At 50.0% G+C, this 13,897-nt stretch overlaps 2 protein-coding genes across 2 annotated transcripts in view; both read left to right on the forward strand.

The window, feature by feature from the left end:
- Window positions 1-13,897, forward strand: part of FNIP2 (folliculin interacting protein 2) — an 88,114-nt gene that overhangs the window by 27,226 nt on the left and 46,991 nt on the right. The window contains 5 exon segments of the mRNA XM_060147532.1: window positions 839-939; window positions 1,910-1,981; window positions 3,909-4,009; window positions 4,177-4,266; window positions 5,789-5,860. Coding sequence (XP_060003515.1) covers window positions 839-939; window positions 1,910-1,981; window positions 3,909-4,009; window positions 4,177-4,266; window positions 5,789-5,860 — 436 coding nt within the window.
- On the forward strand, window positions 9,258-12,500 carry LOC132519612 (uncharacterized). Its single transcript, XM_060147518.1, has 2 exons — window positions 9,258-12,148; window positions 12,221-12,500. The coding sequence occupies exons 1-2, from the start codon at window positions 11,301-11,303 to the stop codon at window positions 12,486-12,488; spliced, it is 1,116 nt and encodes a 371-aa protein (XP_060003501.1). The 5' UTR covers window positions 9,258-11,300; the 3' UTR covers window positions 12,489-12,500.

Below are 13,897 nucleotides of genomic sequence, written 5' to 3' on the forward strand. Positions count from 1 at the left end.
GTATACAAGTAGCTGCGCTCCCCTGCTAGAACCTGCAGACAAGCTCTCAAGGTCCATTTGTGGGAGAACGTAGGGTAGTCGAGCTTCCAAGACTCCAGACACATCCAAATGAGGCGCTGCACGTGGCAGTCTGCCTTTCTAAAAAAAAAAAAAAAGTAATTTAAAAAATATAAAAAGGAGAGCAATTATGTGCGTCAGATACCGTGAGACGTTTAATAGAGCAAACTGGGAAGCGCCCATTGGCTGTGACAGAAGCCGTTTGAATAGCGGGGGATGGGGGAAGGTGCCGTCCACCCTCTGCGGTGATAAAGGGGACGCCGAAGACTGGTCAGAAGCTAGGGGGTCAAAAAATTTTAAAATGTTTCAGTCAAACTTTGGGGTGACCAGACTGTCGGTTATCTTTTGGACCCACGAAACCCTGCCCACACCGACTGGCATTTTTGTTCCACACGTTGATTTTGGTTGGATAACCCTGAGCTATATTTCATTTCAGGATGTGTTCTTAGTATCAGGAGGAGTTACTCTGCCTCTTCCGTCACTTAATCTTTCTATTTAGACTTTGTAAATGGGGACAATGAAAGTCATTGTTTCTCATAACCAGATTAAAAGTGAACTCTGGTAAAGCGCTTGCATCCTGTACGAGGATATAGTGTATAAAGAAGAAATCGTGAACATTAGTGATAATTTGGGGAAAAGAGTAGGCAGTCATCATTGTAGATTAAGATTGTAAAATGATCAGTTGCTGCTTTGAGAAATGGTTCTAATTACCAACAAAATTGCACATTATTTTCTATCGTGTTGTACTCGACACGATTTTGGTTTCTTGCACGTCTGGTAGTACACGCGCCCCGCCTCTGATGTCAACATGCTTGGGGAGATGATGTTCGGCTCGGTCGCCATGAGCTACAAAGGCTCCACCCTGAAGATTCACTACATACGGTGAGTTCCGTCCCCTGCTCGTGAGACGTGGCTTGGGGATGATGACTCCATTCAAACATGCGCAAAACTGTTATGCAGTAAAATAATAATCTAAACTTTGTCATCTCGTATTTGCTAGCACTTGATACCTTTTGCATATCTTTAGCAGTTCAAATAGTCTGACATTTTCTACATCACTCTGACCTTGAATCAGCTTAGCAGGACAAAATCCTAAGCTTTAGCTAAGTACCGTAATTGAAAAATGCGTACCAAAGCATTTTGAGTATCTGCTAAGCTAGTAATAGCAATATTTTTAATCAGAGTTATTCAAATATTTTAAGTTTAAAAAGTCAGAATTTCACAAATTTTCCATTTTCAGATTAAAGTTTGTCGTGATTTTTTCCTTGTACTGAGATACATATTTTTTCAAATTATTGAACGCATGCCGAGTTTTATTTTTGTTTCTAGGGAATGGTGTCTAGAATAAAAGTTTCTGCAAAAAGCAGAATGTGACGACATTAAAGAACACGTTCCTTATCTGCATGTCAGGATAGAATTTAACTCGCTGGAAGCACAAGCTCTACGATGTGTGAAAGGAAGCCTTTTCCCAATCCTGCACTTATAACCTTCTGTCTGTTCATCTGTGCCACATGGCAGGTGGAAAATATACCCTGAGAAAAAAACAAACTTCTGCTTTGCAATATTTCTGCGAAGCGAAGTTTGTACATCTGAAATATTTACTCCCAAGGAAAACGGCCCTGGCAATGTCTCCATAGCTCTCTCTCAGGGTTTTAACATTCTTGGGATTTTAAAATGATAAAATTAGAAAAAAATCTAGACACCCCATTGATACAGTGATTTGAAAAATGCACATCTCATTTTCTGTAAAATAAGATATAGAAATGAATAAAAGCTTGAGAAAAAGTTAAAAAAAAAACCAAAGAAAACCCCATGCATCTCTCCCTCTTCTGTCCGTTTGTTTTTTCTCCAGTTCTCCTCCACAGCTGATGGTTAGTAAAGTCTTCTCGGCCAGAATGGGCAGCTTCTGTGGGAGTACAAATAAGTAAGTGCGGGATTTTCCCCCTCCCCTCCCCATCCCCCCCAGTTTTCCAAGTGGCTGTTTCTGGGTAGAGTCATTCTTTGAGGGCCATAAGGCTTTTTGAGGTTAGAAGCAGGATGAGTCCACATTAACAAAGGGGTTTTCAAGGTGGCCTTTGTCCAATACATAGTGAGTATGAAGAGGCCTTGGGCCTTAGCAGGTGGCCTTAAAGACAAGTGATGGTCTACATACATATATTGGGGGTCTTCACCTGTTAACCCACTCTGTTCCTACTGCCAGTCACCATGTTCTCATTCCCTGGAAAATGAAAAGTGAAGGGGAAAAGGATATTATTTCATCTTATAAAAAAAAATCTTGGGAATTCCCTGGCGGTCCAGTGGTTGAGACTCTGCGCTTCCACTGCCGAGGCCCGGGTGTGATCCCTGGTCGGGGAACTAAGATCCCACACGTGGCACGGCCAAAACCAAAACCAAAGCAAAACAAAACTAAACAAAAAAATCTCACCTGTCAGTCTGCTCGTTTATTTATTTCTGAAGGAATGAGGCACAGGGTGAGTTTCCCAAGCTGAGAGGCACCTGAATGGCAGGAGGGATCGTCTGTCTGAGCCATCCGTGTAACCTCTGTGGTCGGTGAGGACTCAGGCCAGGCAATATTTTGATTTTCACTCCCGAGTTTTTGTTTGTTTGTTTGTTTGTTTTTCCGGTACGCGGACCTCTCACTGTTGCGTCCTCTCCCGCTGCGGAGCACAGGCTCCGGACGCGCAGGCTCAGCGGCCATGGCTCACGGGCGCAGCCGCTCCGCGGCACGTGGGATCCTCCCGGACCGGGGCACGAACCCGCGTCCCCTGCATCGGCAGGCGGACTCTCAGCCACTGCGCCACCGGGGAAGCCCCCCCGCGCTTTTTCCCCCTCTTAATTTTGCACTTCTGTGCCCACTAAGAATACTTAACTCTCAGTCTGGCACAACTGTTCATGTATTTTGAATTTTTCAAGCAGAAATATTTCACATACTTCTTTTTTGAATAAAACAACAGAACATTTATTACACTTGGGTAAGTTTGGAAGAAATGTTTATTGTAAATTAAAGGGGTATTCTTAGGGGTCAAATGAAGGCTGTTATTTTTTACAATCCTAAGAAATTAGAAGTATGTTCCTCTTCAAATTTGGGTACCTTTGAGTAAGTCTGCTTACTTTTCAACCGAATAATGAATTTACTTTTTTGAGCATTTAACGCTGGATTGTCATGACTTAAGCCAGTATAGGAATTGATATTTATTTTTTTGTGAGGTATTATTTTTCTGACCCTTGGTATTACCTGAACATTTATTATACTAACTCCCTCTAATTAAATATCAAGCTCAGATTGAAGTAAAAAGTATTTTGGCTTCATTTTGCCATATTATCCTCGACATCTTTATTTCATTTGTTAACAAATACAATAAATTATTAAAAGCTGCTTCTCTCACGTGTGTTTATGAGTAATTCTAACTTTTAAGAAGTTGTGAAATCAGACTCCTGTAAGAATCATAATTTCTGTTATATGCTCCTCCTGAAAAAGGTTGCTGAATTGCTCATGGATGTTAACTAAGGGTTAAAATGAATTTCATTTTGAGGGTTTCTGTAAAATTACCCTTGAAATGAATAGCCGTATCCTAGGTATCAGTCACCAGAGGAAGATTTTAGAATTCGGTGTCCCTCGTTACATAATACTGTGAAATTGTCTGGAATGTGTCATTTAGTTCTATAGGTTGAACTCCCTCCCAGAGCCTCTCTTGTCTTTTCCTGCAACAAATTCCCCTAAAGTTTAAGTCTCTTCGGTAGATGTGAGACATTATTAATTCATGAAGAAAAAGTTGTCTGTTAGCAAACAGCTTTGTTCGTCCCTTGATGTTGTTCTCCTCTCTCTCCCTTCCTTCCCTCTCTGGACTTAGCTTGCAAGACAGCTTCGAATACATCAACCAAGATCCTAACCTGGGGAAACTGAATACAAATCAGAATAACCTGGGCCCCTGTCGTACTGGAAGTAACCTAGGTAAACTCCGCCACGTAAGCGGGGCCTTGCTTTCCGGGTCCCGCTGCCATGGGTGTCCGTTTTGCTTTCTTTGAGTTTGTGGTGGTGTTTTGCTGTGGCATTATCTTTAATCTGCGTTTATTTCTGTGTGTGTACTTTGTCCGCCCCTGTGTGTGTCTCCGCCCCAGGTGTGCTGCAGGGATGCGGCAGCAAACTGCCCCCGGGGGCGGCTGAAGGAGGACCGCTCCGGCTCAGCCGCAGTGCCTCTTTCTTTGCAGGTTTGTGTGGAATGCTGAGTATGGTGCGACCTGCACACGTTAGTAACTCCTGGGCAGGTTCTTAGAAACAAATCTGTTGGGCGCCTCTCTAGAAATCCAAGGGGCTCGTGAGATGTTTAGTTCCACATGCTGCCGAGCGCCTGGCGTTCTGAAACCTCCACCCCAGAACCCCTGTTGGAAACGTCTCTGCTAATACCCCCGCGGCGTAAGCCGGTTTGGATCTGAAATGAGCCCTTCGTGTTTCTAAGAGGATAACATCTTCCGATTTTCCTCGGCCTCTTACGCTGCCGTGAACTGTTTCTCTTTGCCGTGGCATCTTTGATCCATTTTTCACCTGCACCCTTACCTGCACTGTGTCTTCAAAAGTCACTCTAACAAGAGCATGGAAGACCGGCCTCTCCCTCCCCCTCTCCCTCTCTCTGTCCGTAGCATTTAAGTAGTTCAAATGTACTTTCCAGCTTCTTTACAGGTGTAGCCACCTCCATCTCTGGGTAGGTACATCCTGAGACTGGCCTGGCCGTCTAGCCCAGGCTGCCGAATGTCTGCCGCAGGCTGGTGTGATTAACTAGCGTGGGAGCCTTCATTGCTAACGTTAGGGGTGTGTTTACCGCAGACGGTGTTCTGCATTCTGCTTTTCACCGTAGCCGAACTATGCTAGGCACCCTATTTAACTGACTGACAGCCTCCTGCCTACTTCCAGGTGAGGATAGCATGTTTATATACTCTCCTTAAAATTGTGAAAATAAACACACTTCACAAAGTAGCTGGCAAGTGTAATAATCAGGCAGAGCGGCGGGCTTCTCGTGCACCAGAACGCTTACGGTAGCAACGTGGGAGCTACCGTTTAGCTCAACGGTACACAGCTGAGACCAACGTAAAGCATTCCTAGAAGTCTACAGTCCTTTAGAGTGTTTTCCTAGCACCTCTGCAGTAGTGTTGTGTACGGGTGTATATGGAAAGGAGGCAGAGGAAGAGATATTTGAAAATGAATATAAGTGTTTCTGTCTGCCAAGAGAGAGTTTATAAAACACAGAAGGGTTTTTTAAATTCCTGAAATGGTTTTCAAGCCTTTCTCTTCTCGAGGTTGCCTGTAGTTACTGCTGAAACTGATTATAAAGCATTTTGAAAGTACTTATTAATATTTTGCAGTATTTCAGTACATTGAAACTACTGAAATACTTAAATGCTATTTAACTACTACTAATGAGGAAAATGGCTGAAAGCGTCTGCTCGAGGATGTCTGCTCGTCGTATGAAGTGTCCTCACAGCTGATGACTCGGCTTCTTTTAGGGGCGAGAGGCCCTCAGAAGAGCCTCTGTAGCGCTGCCGGGGGACAGGCACGGGCAGGTGGTCGCTGGCCTCTGCCCCCTCCTTCCCCCGTCTTTTCTGAACTGCATTCTGCTTTCCCGTCCCTCCCCGTGTGTCCTCGTGCGGTCACCGCCAGCAGGCGTAAAGCGAGTGCAGGCGGTCTGAGCAGCCCGCCTCTGCGAGCCCCGTGACCAGGTCTCCTTGCTTCCTGCAGTGCACAGCACTCCGGTCGACATGCCGAGCAGAGGGCAGAGCGAAGACAGGGACAGCGGCATCGCCCGCTCAGGTACGTGCTTTCCTCTTGCCGGCAGCGCCCGTGGAGCGAGCCCTTCCTCTGAGATCTGGGTGTGACGTGCACAGGGATGGCTCCCGCGAGACGAACGTACGTCAAGCAGCGTCCCGCTAAAAAGAGGGGGAGCCTCCTTGAGCCAGTGGCCCTGGGACCTTCTGGGTCCTGAGCATCCAGCCAGGGGAAGGACAGTGTGCATGGGAATCCCTCTGGCTGTGACCATGGGGGCTGTCCGCTGACCTGCTTCTGTCCTGGAGTCGTGATGCTCTAGATTTTGTCTCCTGTACCCCTTCTCTCCTCATGTCAAGTTGTGACTGACCAGGGTTCTGGGCCTCCTTGAGCAATAGAAATTGACTAGAGGCCAGACAAGAAATTGAGGCAAGGCTTTATTGGGGCCCCTGCTGCAGCATGAGGGAAGGAGAACAAAGGACAGGTTCCCTTGCTGGCTCGCTTCCTGAGCGGGGATGAGCTAGTTCCTTATAAGGCGTGAGGGCCGGGGTGTGTCCAGGGGTCAGGCCAGAGGGGCGGCTTAGGTGTTCTGCCCGCCCCTTAGGTGGTGCTGAGTGCAGACGGCGTGTGCAGTGCCCTGCTTTTGCTCCTGAACCCCTGTTTTTGCTCCAGCCTCTTCAGAAGTGGCAGTTGGGTTTTTTGGTCTCTTTGTATCTTTTGTCCATAATGTGCCCCAACTGCGCGTGCCCCCAGTTACTTTTAGTCCCTTATAGTTTCTTTGCATCTGTGGGTGGAGGAGAGGTGTGTCCAGGTGCAAGCCCTGCAGCAGAGGGTCCCAGGTTCCACTCTAAATTGCTCCTAAGACGAGTGTCCCTTGCCCTTTGAGAAGCGGGACAGTTGAGGGCCGCGTTGGCATTGAAGTGAAAGGTCAGTAGCAGCCGGATCTGAACGGATCTGAACGCTTTCTCGGGAGGAGGGGGCAGAGGTGAACGTGACGCAAATGTGAACTTTGGCTTTGTTGGCAGCTCGGCCCCTGAACCCGCCGTGTCTCCTTTGAGGCTCCCGCCCTCCTGTTGGGAGTCCACGCAGATGGGGGGCTGGCTGCACGGGGCCCCTGGGGGCCTTCTGCTCCCCTTCTGTCCCGGGAGCAGCTCTGAAACCCCCGGGTCAGCCCTGGGAGGGTCACCCTCCACCAAAGGCCGCTCGTGCGCCCGCTGTGGCTGGTTCCTCAGATCGCCCGCACTGTGTGGACCAGGGTCCTCGTCCTGGAGCAGAGCAGCGACAATGACTGTTTGAACTGAATTCGCAGTGGAAGATGGAGAGAAATTACAGCCACGGTTTATTCCTGTTTTCTGTAATTTGTAACTTCCTGTCTGCAGAGTTGAGAGACGGGGCAAATATCTTCAACAGATTTGTTTTTCAGAACAGTGGTAGATTTGCAGAGCAAGCGAGACGGTCGTGGGGAGCTGCGGTACAGCCCCCCGTCGTTAACACCTTAGCCCGTGAGACGGGGCGGTCAGTTGTCACGTCTGTTTGACTCTGCTGGGCTCAGGCAGTTCCTCAGACTCACTGTGTTTTGTGACGACCGTGACAGTCTCCGGGAGTAGCAGCCAGCTGTGGGAATTTGTTTGATGCTCCGCACGTGAGTGGACCGCGTTCTGGAAGAGAGGTCACGGAGGTTCGGTGACACTTTCGTTGCCCCCGACCAAGGGTATGTGCTGTCAGCGTAAGTTATGACCGCTGATGGTGGCCTTGGTCACCTGGCTGGCACGGTGTCTGTGTGGCCTCTCCCCGTCTGCTGCGGGCAGGGCCCTGCGTCAGCTGCTTGGAGCTCTTCTGCGCGGCAGCCTGTCCTCCTTCCTCATCCGTCCAGCCAGTCAGTCGTTCATATCAGCATGGACTCCGAGTGCTTACTTTACCCTTCAGGTCACCCCAGAACTGCTCTATTTTGTCGCTCACGTGGTTCCAGCTTTGGCCGTGGAAGCCGTGGGGCGCTTTCCGTGGGCTCCAGTGTTTCTTTAACGTCTCCACTCTGTGTGTGTGTGTGTGTGTGTGTGTGTGTGTGTGTGTGTGTGTGGAGCGCTTCCTCGCTTTCTGGCACTACAGGATGCTCCAGACGTGCCTCGTGTATGTCCTGCCCCATCCCTAGAATCAGTTGTGTCTCCGTGTTGCCCTGTCCTTTCACTGGAGACGGAACTAGGTCCCAGGGTCTGGACCCCAGATACGCTTGTTGCACCTTGATGCCAGCAAGCAGGAGTGTGGGTTTGTGCCGACTGTGCGTCTGTGTCTCTGTGCGTACTGCTGTCGGCGACGCCCGCACCTACATTCAGCGACGCGCGAGTGCTGCGGATTTCTCCGTGTTGCCCGCCATCTGTGAGCCCATGGGCCGTCCCACCCTCCCCGCCCGGCTTCTCTGCAAACCGCCCCCCATGGCGAGACACCCGGCTCCCGGCCTGCCGCGCATTTAGGTAATGGATTCATTGCAGGGCACACGGCAGCGTCAGGGTGCTTACCCCAGTGCTCCTGTGGGAAACGCCTTTTTTAAACGAGAGAGCAGTGCTTGTGTGCAGTTCCTCTGACCTTTTGTCCCGCAGACGTCACTTGTTGCCAAGGTTACCTAGGCTGGCGCCTTTGGAGATGGGGAATGTTTGCAGCTGTCAGTACCAGGCCAGCAGAAGCTCTGAAGTCACAGCTGACACCAGTTCATCTTCATGATGAACGGGCTGCATGGCGGCTGCCCCAAAGCTCTGAACACACAAGTCACATCTGAAGAGTGACCTCAGGGTCTTTTTCTTCCCCAGTAGTTCAGTAAAGAAGTAACTTTAGAAAAGCTTCTGTGTTTGGTTTTTGCTTTTTAAATCATCCTCTACAGAGAGGAGCTCGATCCGGATGAAGAGTCTGAGAGCACACAGTACGGTTCCCCGGCAGAAAGACAAGACACCGAGGGTCTCTGTCGCCCTCCACCAGCCCCTTCCCCGCACCTGCCTTCCACCCGCGTCAGGGAGGAATGTTGTGGGTGCTGTCCGCGTGCCCCTCGTGCACCGTGTGCCCCGGGGCTGCAAAGCGCTGTCTGGGTTTGCACTCCCGAGGGCCCTCTGTTGTAGGAGAGCTCAGTTACTGTGGTGGCTTCCACAGTTGGGCCAGTTTGCTACAGTCGAGGTGAAGGGAAGGGGTTGGCAGGGTGGCCCTGAGTCAGGCCGTGAAGCCACATTTATTACATTTATTGAATAACAATCTTGTACCCCCTAGGCTGGCAGGCTCTGCCGGAACTGGGGCGATGTAGAAGATGAGTGACCCTTAGCACCCGCCCTCAGGAAGCTCCACGTAAACCCAGAGTTAAAACAGCGGGCGAAGAGTGCTGCCTCACCCGCCCTGTGGGAGCCGGGGGCCTGGGGGTGGCGCCTGGGACGGGGGTGTTCGAGGGACGACAGCTGGGAGGGAGGAAAGAACTGCATCAGCGTCGAGCAAAAGCGCCATTTCGGAAGCTCGTCTGCGCAGGGCTGTAGGTCCTGGGGCTGCCCGGGTGAAACGTGCCCGCAGCGTCAGGGACTGGGGGGCGGGGGCCGAGCCTCATCACAAAAGGCACCGGCGCCCTGCGAGCCCTTGGACTTAGTCTTGTTCGGGGCAGCTGAAGGGGGAACCTGATTGGCTCCATATTTGAGGTCTATTTGGTGCCTCGCCGACGGCTCCAGAAAACACTGCACCCGTATATTCGCTGCTGAAGTAGATCAGCTGGGCGGGGGGTACAGGACTGAGGGAGGTGGGCAGAAGACAGGTTTTTTTCCCATTAACTTTTTCTCCCCCGAACTCACCGCTCTGTGTGTGTGTGTGTGTGTGTGTGTGTGTGTGCGCGTGCACACGCATGTGTTTGTAAAGCTAGTGTAAAAGGATTATCTGATTTAGCATAAAATTTTTAAAAACAGTTCATTGGGTTTTTTCCCCTCTTTCCCTCTTTGGAATAGTACCTGAGAAGAATAGCCAGCTTTTCTTCTGGGTTATTCAGTAGCTTTACTGTAATAAGAGAGGAAATCAAATCTTAATTCTGAGCTGTGCCTTCATGCATTTACCCTTCACGATAAGTGCCCCAGTGCCTCTTTACATAGCTTGTCACACACGCAGAGTAAGGAATAGAGCAATAACAAGGGTATCCCATTTACTGCTTTAATGGGTTAGACTATATCCACCTATTTTTTTTAAAGACACTTCCTCAGTAAAGGAACAAACTCAATACCAAGCTCACAGTGTTTTTTACATTAGAGTATTAGCAGTTTACTCAACGGTCTTTGCCTTATTTCCTGATTTTTTTGTATTAAGGAAGCCAAGTGAGGGAGACATCTATAAAATCTGATGTTCATCTTCATAGACTTTACTTATAGCAAGTTTGAGAACCATTTTTCTAGTGTCTGTGTGGAGGGTGAAAAGTAGGAGTAGGAAACTCACACGATGAGCTGTTGTCACTAGCAGAACATTGGAGGTGACCTAGATGTTCATCCTGCTTAAGTCACGTTCGTCCCACAGAGCAGCCCCACGCGGTGGTTGGAAGGGCACAGCAGCCTAGCAGGCCTCGAAATAGAACAGTTCTCTTAGATATATTTCTAAGTGAAAAAGAAAAGTTGATCAGCAGTGAGTTGCAGTAAACGGTCATTTATGTTTCAAGACAAAAAGGGCATATACAAGATCTCTCTCCACATATAAAGATAGAAAAGCGTGTTCATCGAATGTGTCTGGAAGGGGTCCCCCTGGGACAGGGATGGGGGGAGTGCATTCTCATTCTTTTCTGGACACTGTGAATGTGTCCCCTGTGCATATATGAATCAGAAAGATAAATTCATTCTCAAGAGGTTATTTGAGTGGCTGCTCTTAGGAATGTTCAGGTAAGGTCTCGGGAGAGAGGAGGGATGGGTTTCAGCCGTGCTGGAAGGTGGTCCTGGAGGAGCTCGGGGACTAATGGGACACAGGGCATGGCGGGGGGACAAAGGGCGACTCTCCAGTTTCTAACAGGACGACGAGTGGGGCATGCGGGCATGCCCCATACGGGGGGAGGAGGCGCCCGGGGAGACGGGTGTTGAGCCAGTGTCTCAGTCACAAGTGCCCGCAAGTGCCCCAGCCATGAGCAGTCAGCTGTAGTTCAGAAAGAGGACACGGGCGGGGCAGAAGCTGCAATCTGGCGGTCGTGGCGAGGGGGAGAGGAAGGTCCAGGCAGCTGGGGCCGGGACCCGCCTCCCAGCCTGGTCAGCCGTCACCTCCATCCAGCTGCTGACTGCCTTCCCCAGCAGCACACTCAGATCACGGGCAGGAAGGTAATGTCTTCATTCTCTGTGCCCTGGAAAGTAGTAAAACCATCAGTGTGAGGAGAACGTCTAGCTCGTATGTTCAGACACGTTTATTAAGTGCTTTACGGTCAGCCTTCAGGACAAGAGCACGCGTCGTCATGGTGTTCAGACAGGACCTGAGTTTTGGCCACTCTGCCGTTTGGGTGTGAAGACAGATGGCACACACGCACACATGCGCACACACATGCACACACATGCACACACACAGGGAGTGGGGGCAAAGGGAGATTCATGACCCACAGAGTGAGGCCGCCTGTGAGAGACAGGACAGAGAGGGCCCTGGGATGTGGTGCTCGGGGTGGGCCAGCATGGGGGTCTCCGTCCCCCTGGTTCTGGAGAGGGGCACCATCACCTTCACCACCACCATGACCACCTGCACCACCACCATCACCACCATCATCACCACCACCATCACCTTCACCACCACCACCATCACCACCACCATCACCTTCATCACCACCTCCACCACCACCGCCATCATCGCCACCACCATCACCTTCATCACCACCATCACCACCACCACCATCATCACCACCACCATCACCATCATCACCACCACCATCACCTCCACCACCACCGCCATAATCGCCACCACCACCACCACCACCTCCACCACCACCACCATCGCCACCACCATCACCTTCATCACCACCATCACCACCATCATCACCACCACCACCTTCACCAACATCATCACCACCACCATCACCTTCACCACCACCACCATCACCACCACCATCACCTTCATCATCACCATCACCACCACCATCACCATCACCACCATCCCCACCTTCACCGTCACCATCACCTCCACCACCACCACCGTCACCACCACCATCACCATCATTACCACCACCATCACTTCCACCACCATCACCTCCACCTCCACCGCCATCACCTCCACCACCATCACCCTCATCACCACCACCATCACCCTCATCACCACCACCATCACCACCACCACCATCACCTCCACCACCACCGCCATCATCGCCACCACCACCTTCATCACCACCACCATCACCACCACCACCACCATCACCACCATCACCTCCACCACCATCGCCACCATCACCAACATCATCACCACCACCATCACCAACATCATCACCACCAGCATCACCTCCATCACGATGACCACCTCCACCACCATCACCACCATCATCACCACCATCACCATAACCGCCTCCACCACCATCATCATCACCACCACCATCACCTTCACCATTACCACCAAACAGAAGAAAGATTTTCTTTTAATGGGGGATGGGGGGGAGAGAAAATCCACATGCTCTGCATACAGCTTTGACCATAGGAAACTTTTTAATAAATTCAGGCTTTGAACTCTCTAGAAATTTGTATTCTAATGCTTTGTTTCCGCCATGCTTGCCGATCAAGACAGGCATCACTGTCCTTCACATAATCATTTCCTTGTTCTTCATACGGCAACATTTCTTAAGCGTCTTATGTGCCAGACATTTTTGTCAGATGTGGGGATAGATCAGTGATCAACTAGACATGGAATTGTATTCAGTAAAGGGGACACAGAGAAAGACTATAAAATGTAGGCAGGCGCTCATCACCACCAGGGTGCTCAAGGAAGGCCTCTCCCGGAAGCTGAAATTTCAGCTGACTTGAGTGCCGCTGGTAGCTGGCTTGGTGAAGCCAGAGCAAAGAGCATCTCAGGCCTGCGGGCCGCTGGGGCAGAGCCCGGGGGTGGGAGCAGGCTTTGCAGGTTTGTGTGGGGCGCGGAAAGACCGTTGTGCACCAGGAACAGAGGAAGGCTGGATGTCGTGAGGGGAGTGTGCGAGATGAGCTTGGGCAGGAATAGGGGCCTGGTCACATTAGCCTGTTTTCATTTTGGTGGCAGTGTTTCCAGATGCACAAACAAGCCAACCTCAGAATTCTTCCCGTTGAAGGAATTATAGCAGCTTCTGAGTGCTTGACTTTCGCACTTCCTTTTCCAGTGTCAGGCTTGCTCCTTGGGGATTTTTGTTTGTTTCTCCTCCCCTAGAAGCTCCCCGAGGGCAGAGACCCACCTGTCGTGCCACGCTGACTGCTCCATCCCCAGCAGCGTGAATCCCGCCTGGCATATAGGAGATGTTCAGTGGATATTTGAGTGGGGCGGGGGGATATGTCCCCCATGTGTACCAGGAGGAGTACACATGGATTGTTTTAAAGACTTATTGAGACGATCTAGTTATTTTCCTAGGGAACATCTGGGATGCGCTTTCCATGGATGCCTCTTGCTGGCGTTTTACTCTTAGCTGAAACGTCCCGTTTTCACAAGGGTGTTCTCTGACTGTTGATGAGAGAGTAAACCTTTGCCCTAGTTGCTTAAAAAAAATCACAGGAACTTATCACCGTCTGAAATCATCTTGTTTACTTATTCTGCAAGTGTGAGCTTCTTAAGGGCAGAGACTGTCTCTATGCTGTAACTTTCTGCCCCAGGCCTAGGTGGTACCAGGCTCTTAGTAGGTGCTCAGTAAATGTGTGTTGAGGGAATGGGTTTGATTTAAGAATTTCAGGGCACTATTTGTTCAAATCCAAATCCTGTAGTCAGATCATCAGTACGGTGTTTCTAGTAAACTCTCCAAACAGCAAACGTATTTCCAGAGAGAGTTAAACATTTATCTTGAACTTGAATGACATGGGCCAAGAAGAGCCAGCAATCAGCACTTTTAAGCCTTTAGACTTATTCTTTTTTCTCACTGCTAATTTCTGCGGGAATAAATAGATGCTCGCTGAAGAG

Source organism: Lagenorhynchus albirostris, chromosome 4, assembly GCF_949774975.1.
Source record: "Lagenorhynchus albirostris chromosome 4, mLagAlb1.1, whole genome shotgun sequence".
Classification (NCBI taxonomy): Eukaryota; Metazoa; Chordata; class Mammalia; order Artiodactyla; family Delphinidae; genus Lagenorhynchus; species Lagenorhynchus albirostris.

Coding starts and splice junctions, on each gene's coding strand:
- LOC132519612 (XM_060147518.1), top strand. CDS start 11,301: ATGGCACACACGCACACATGCGCACACACATGCACACACATGCACACA. Junction 12,149..12,220: donor GCCATCATCGCCACCACCAC/CTTCATCACCAC, acceptor CGCCACCATCAC/CAACATCATCACCACCACCA.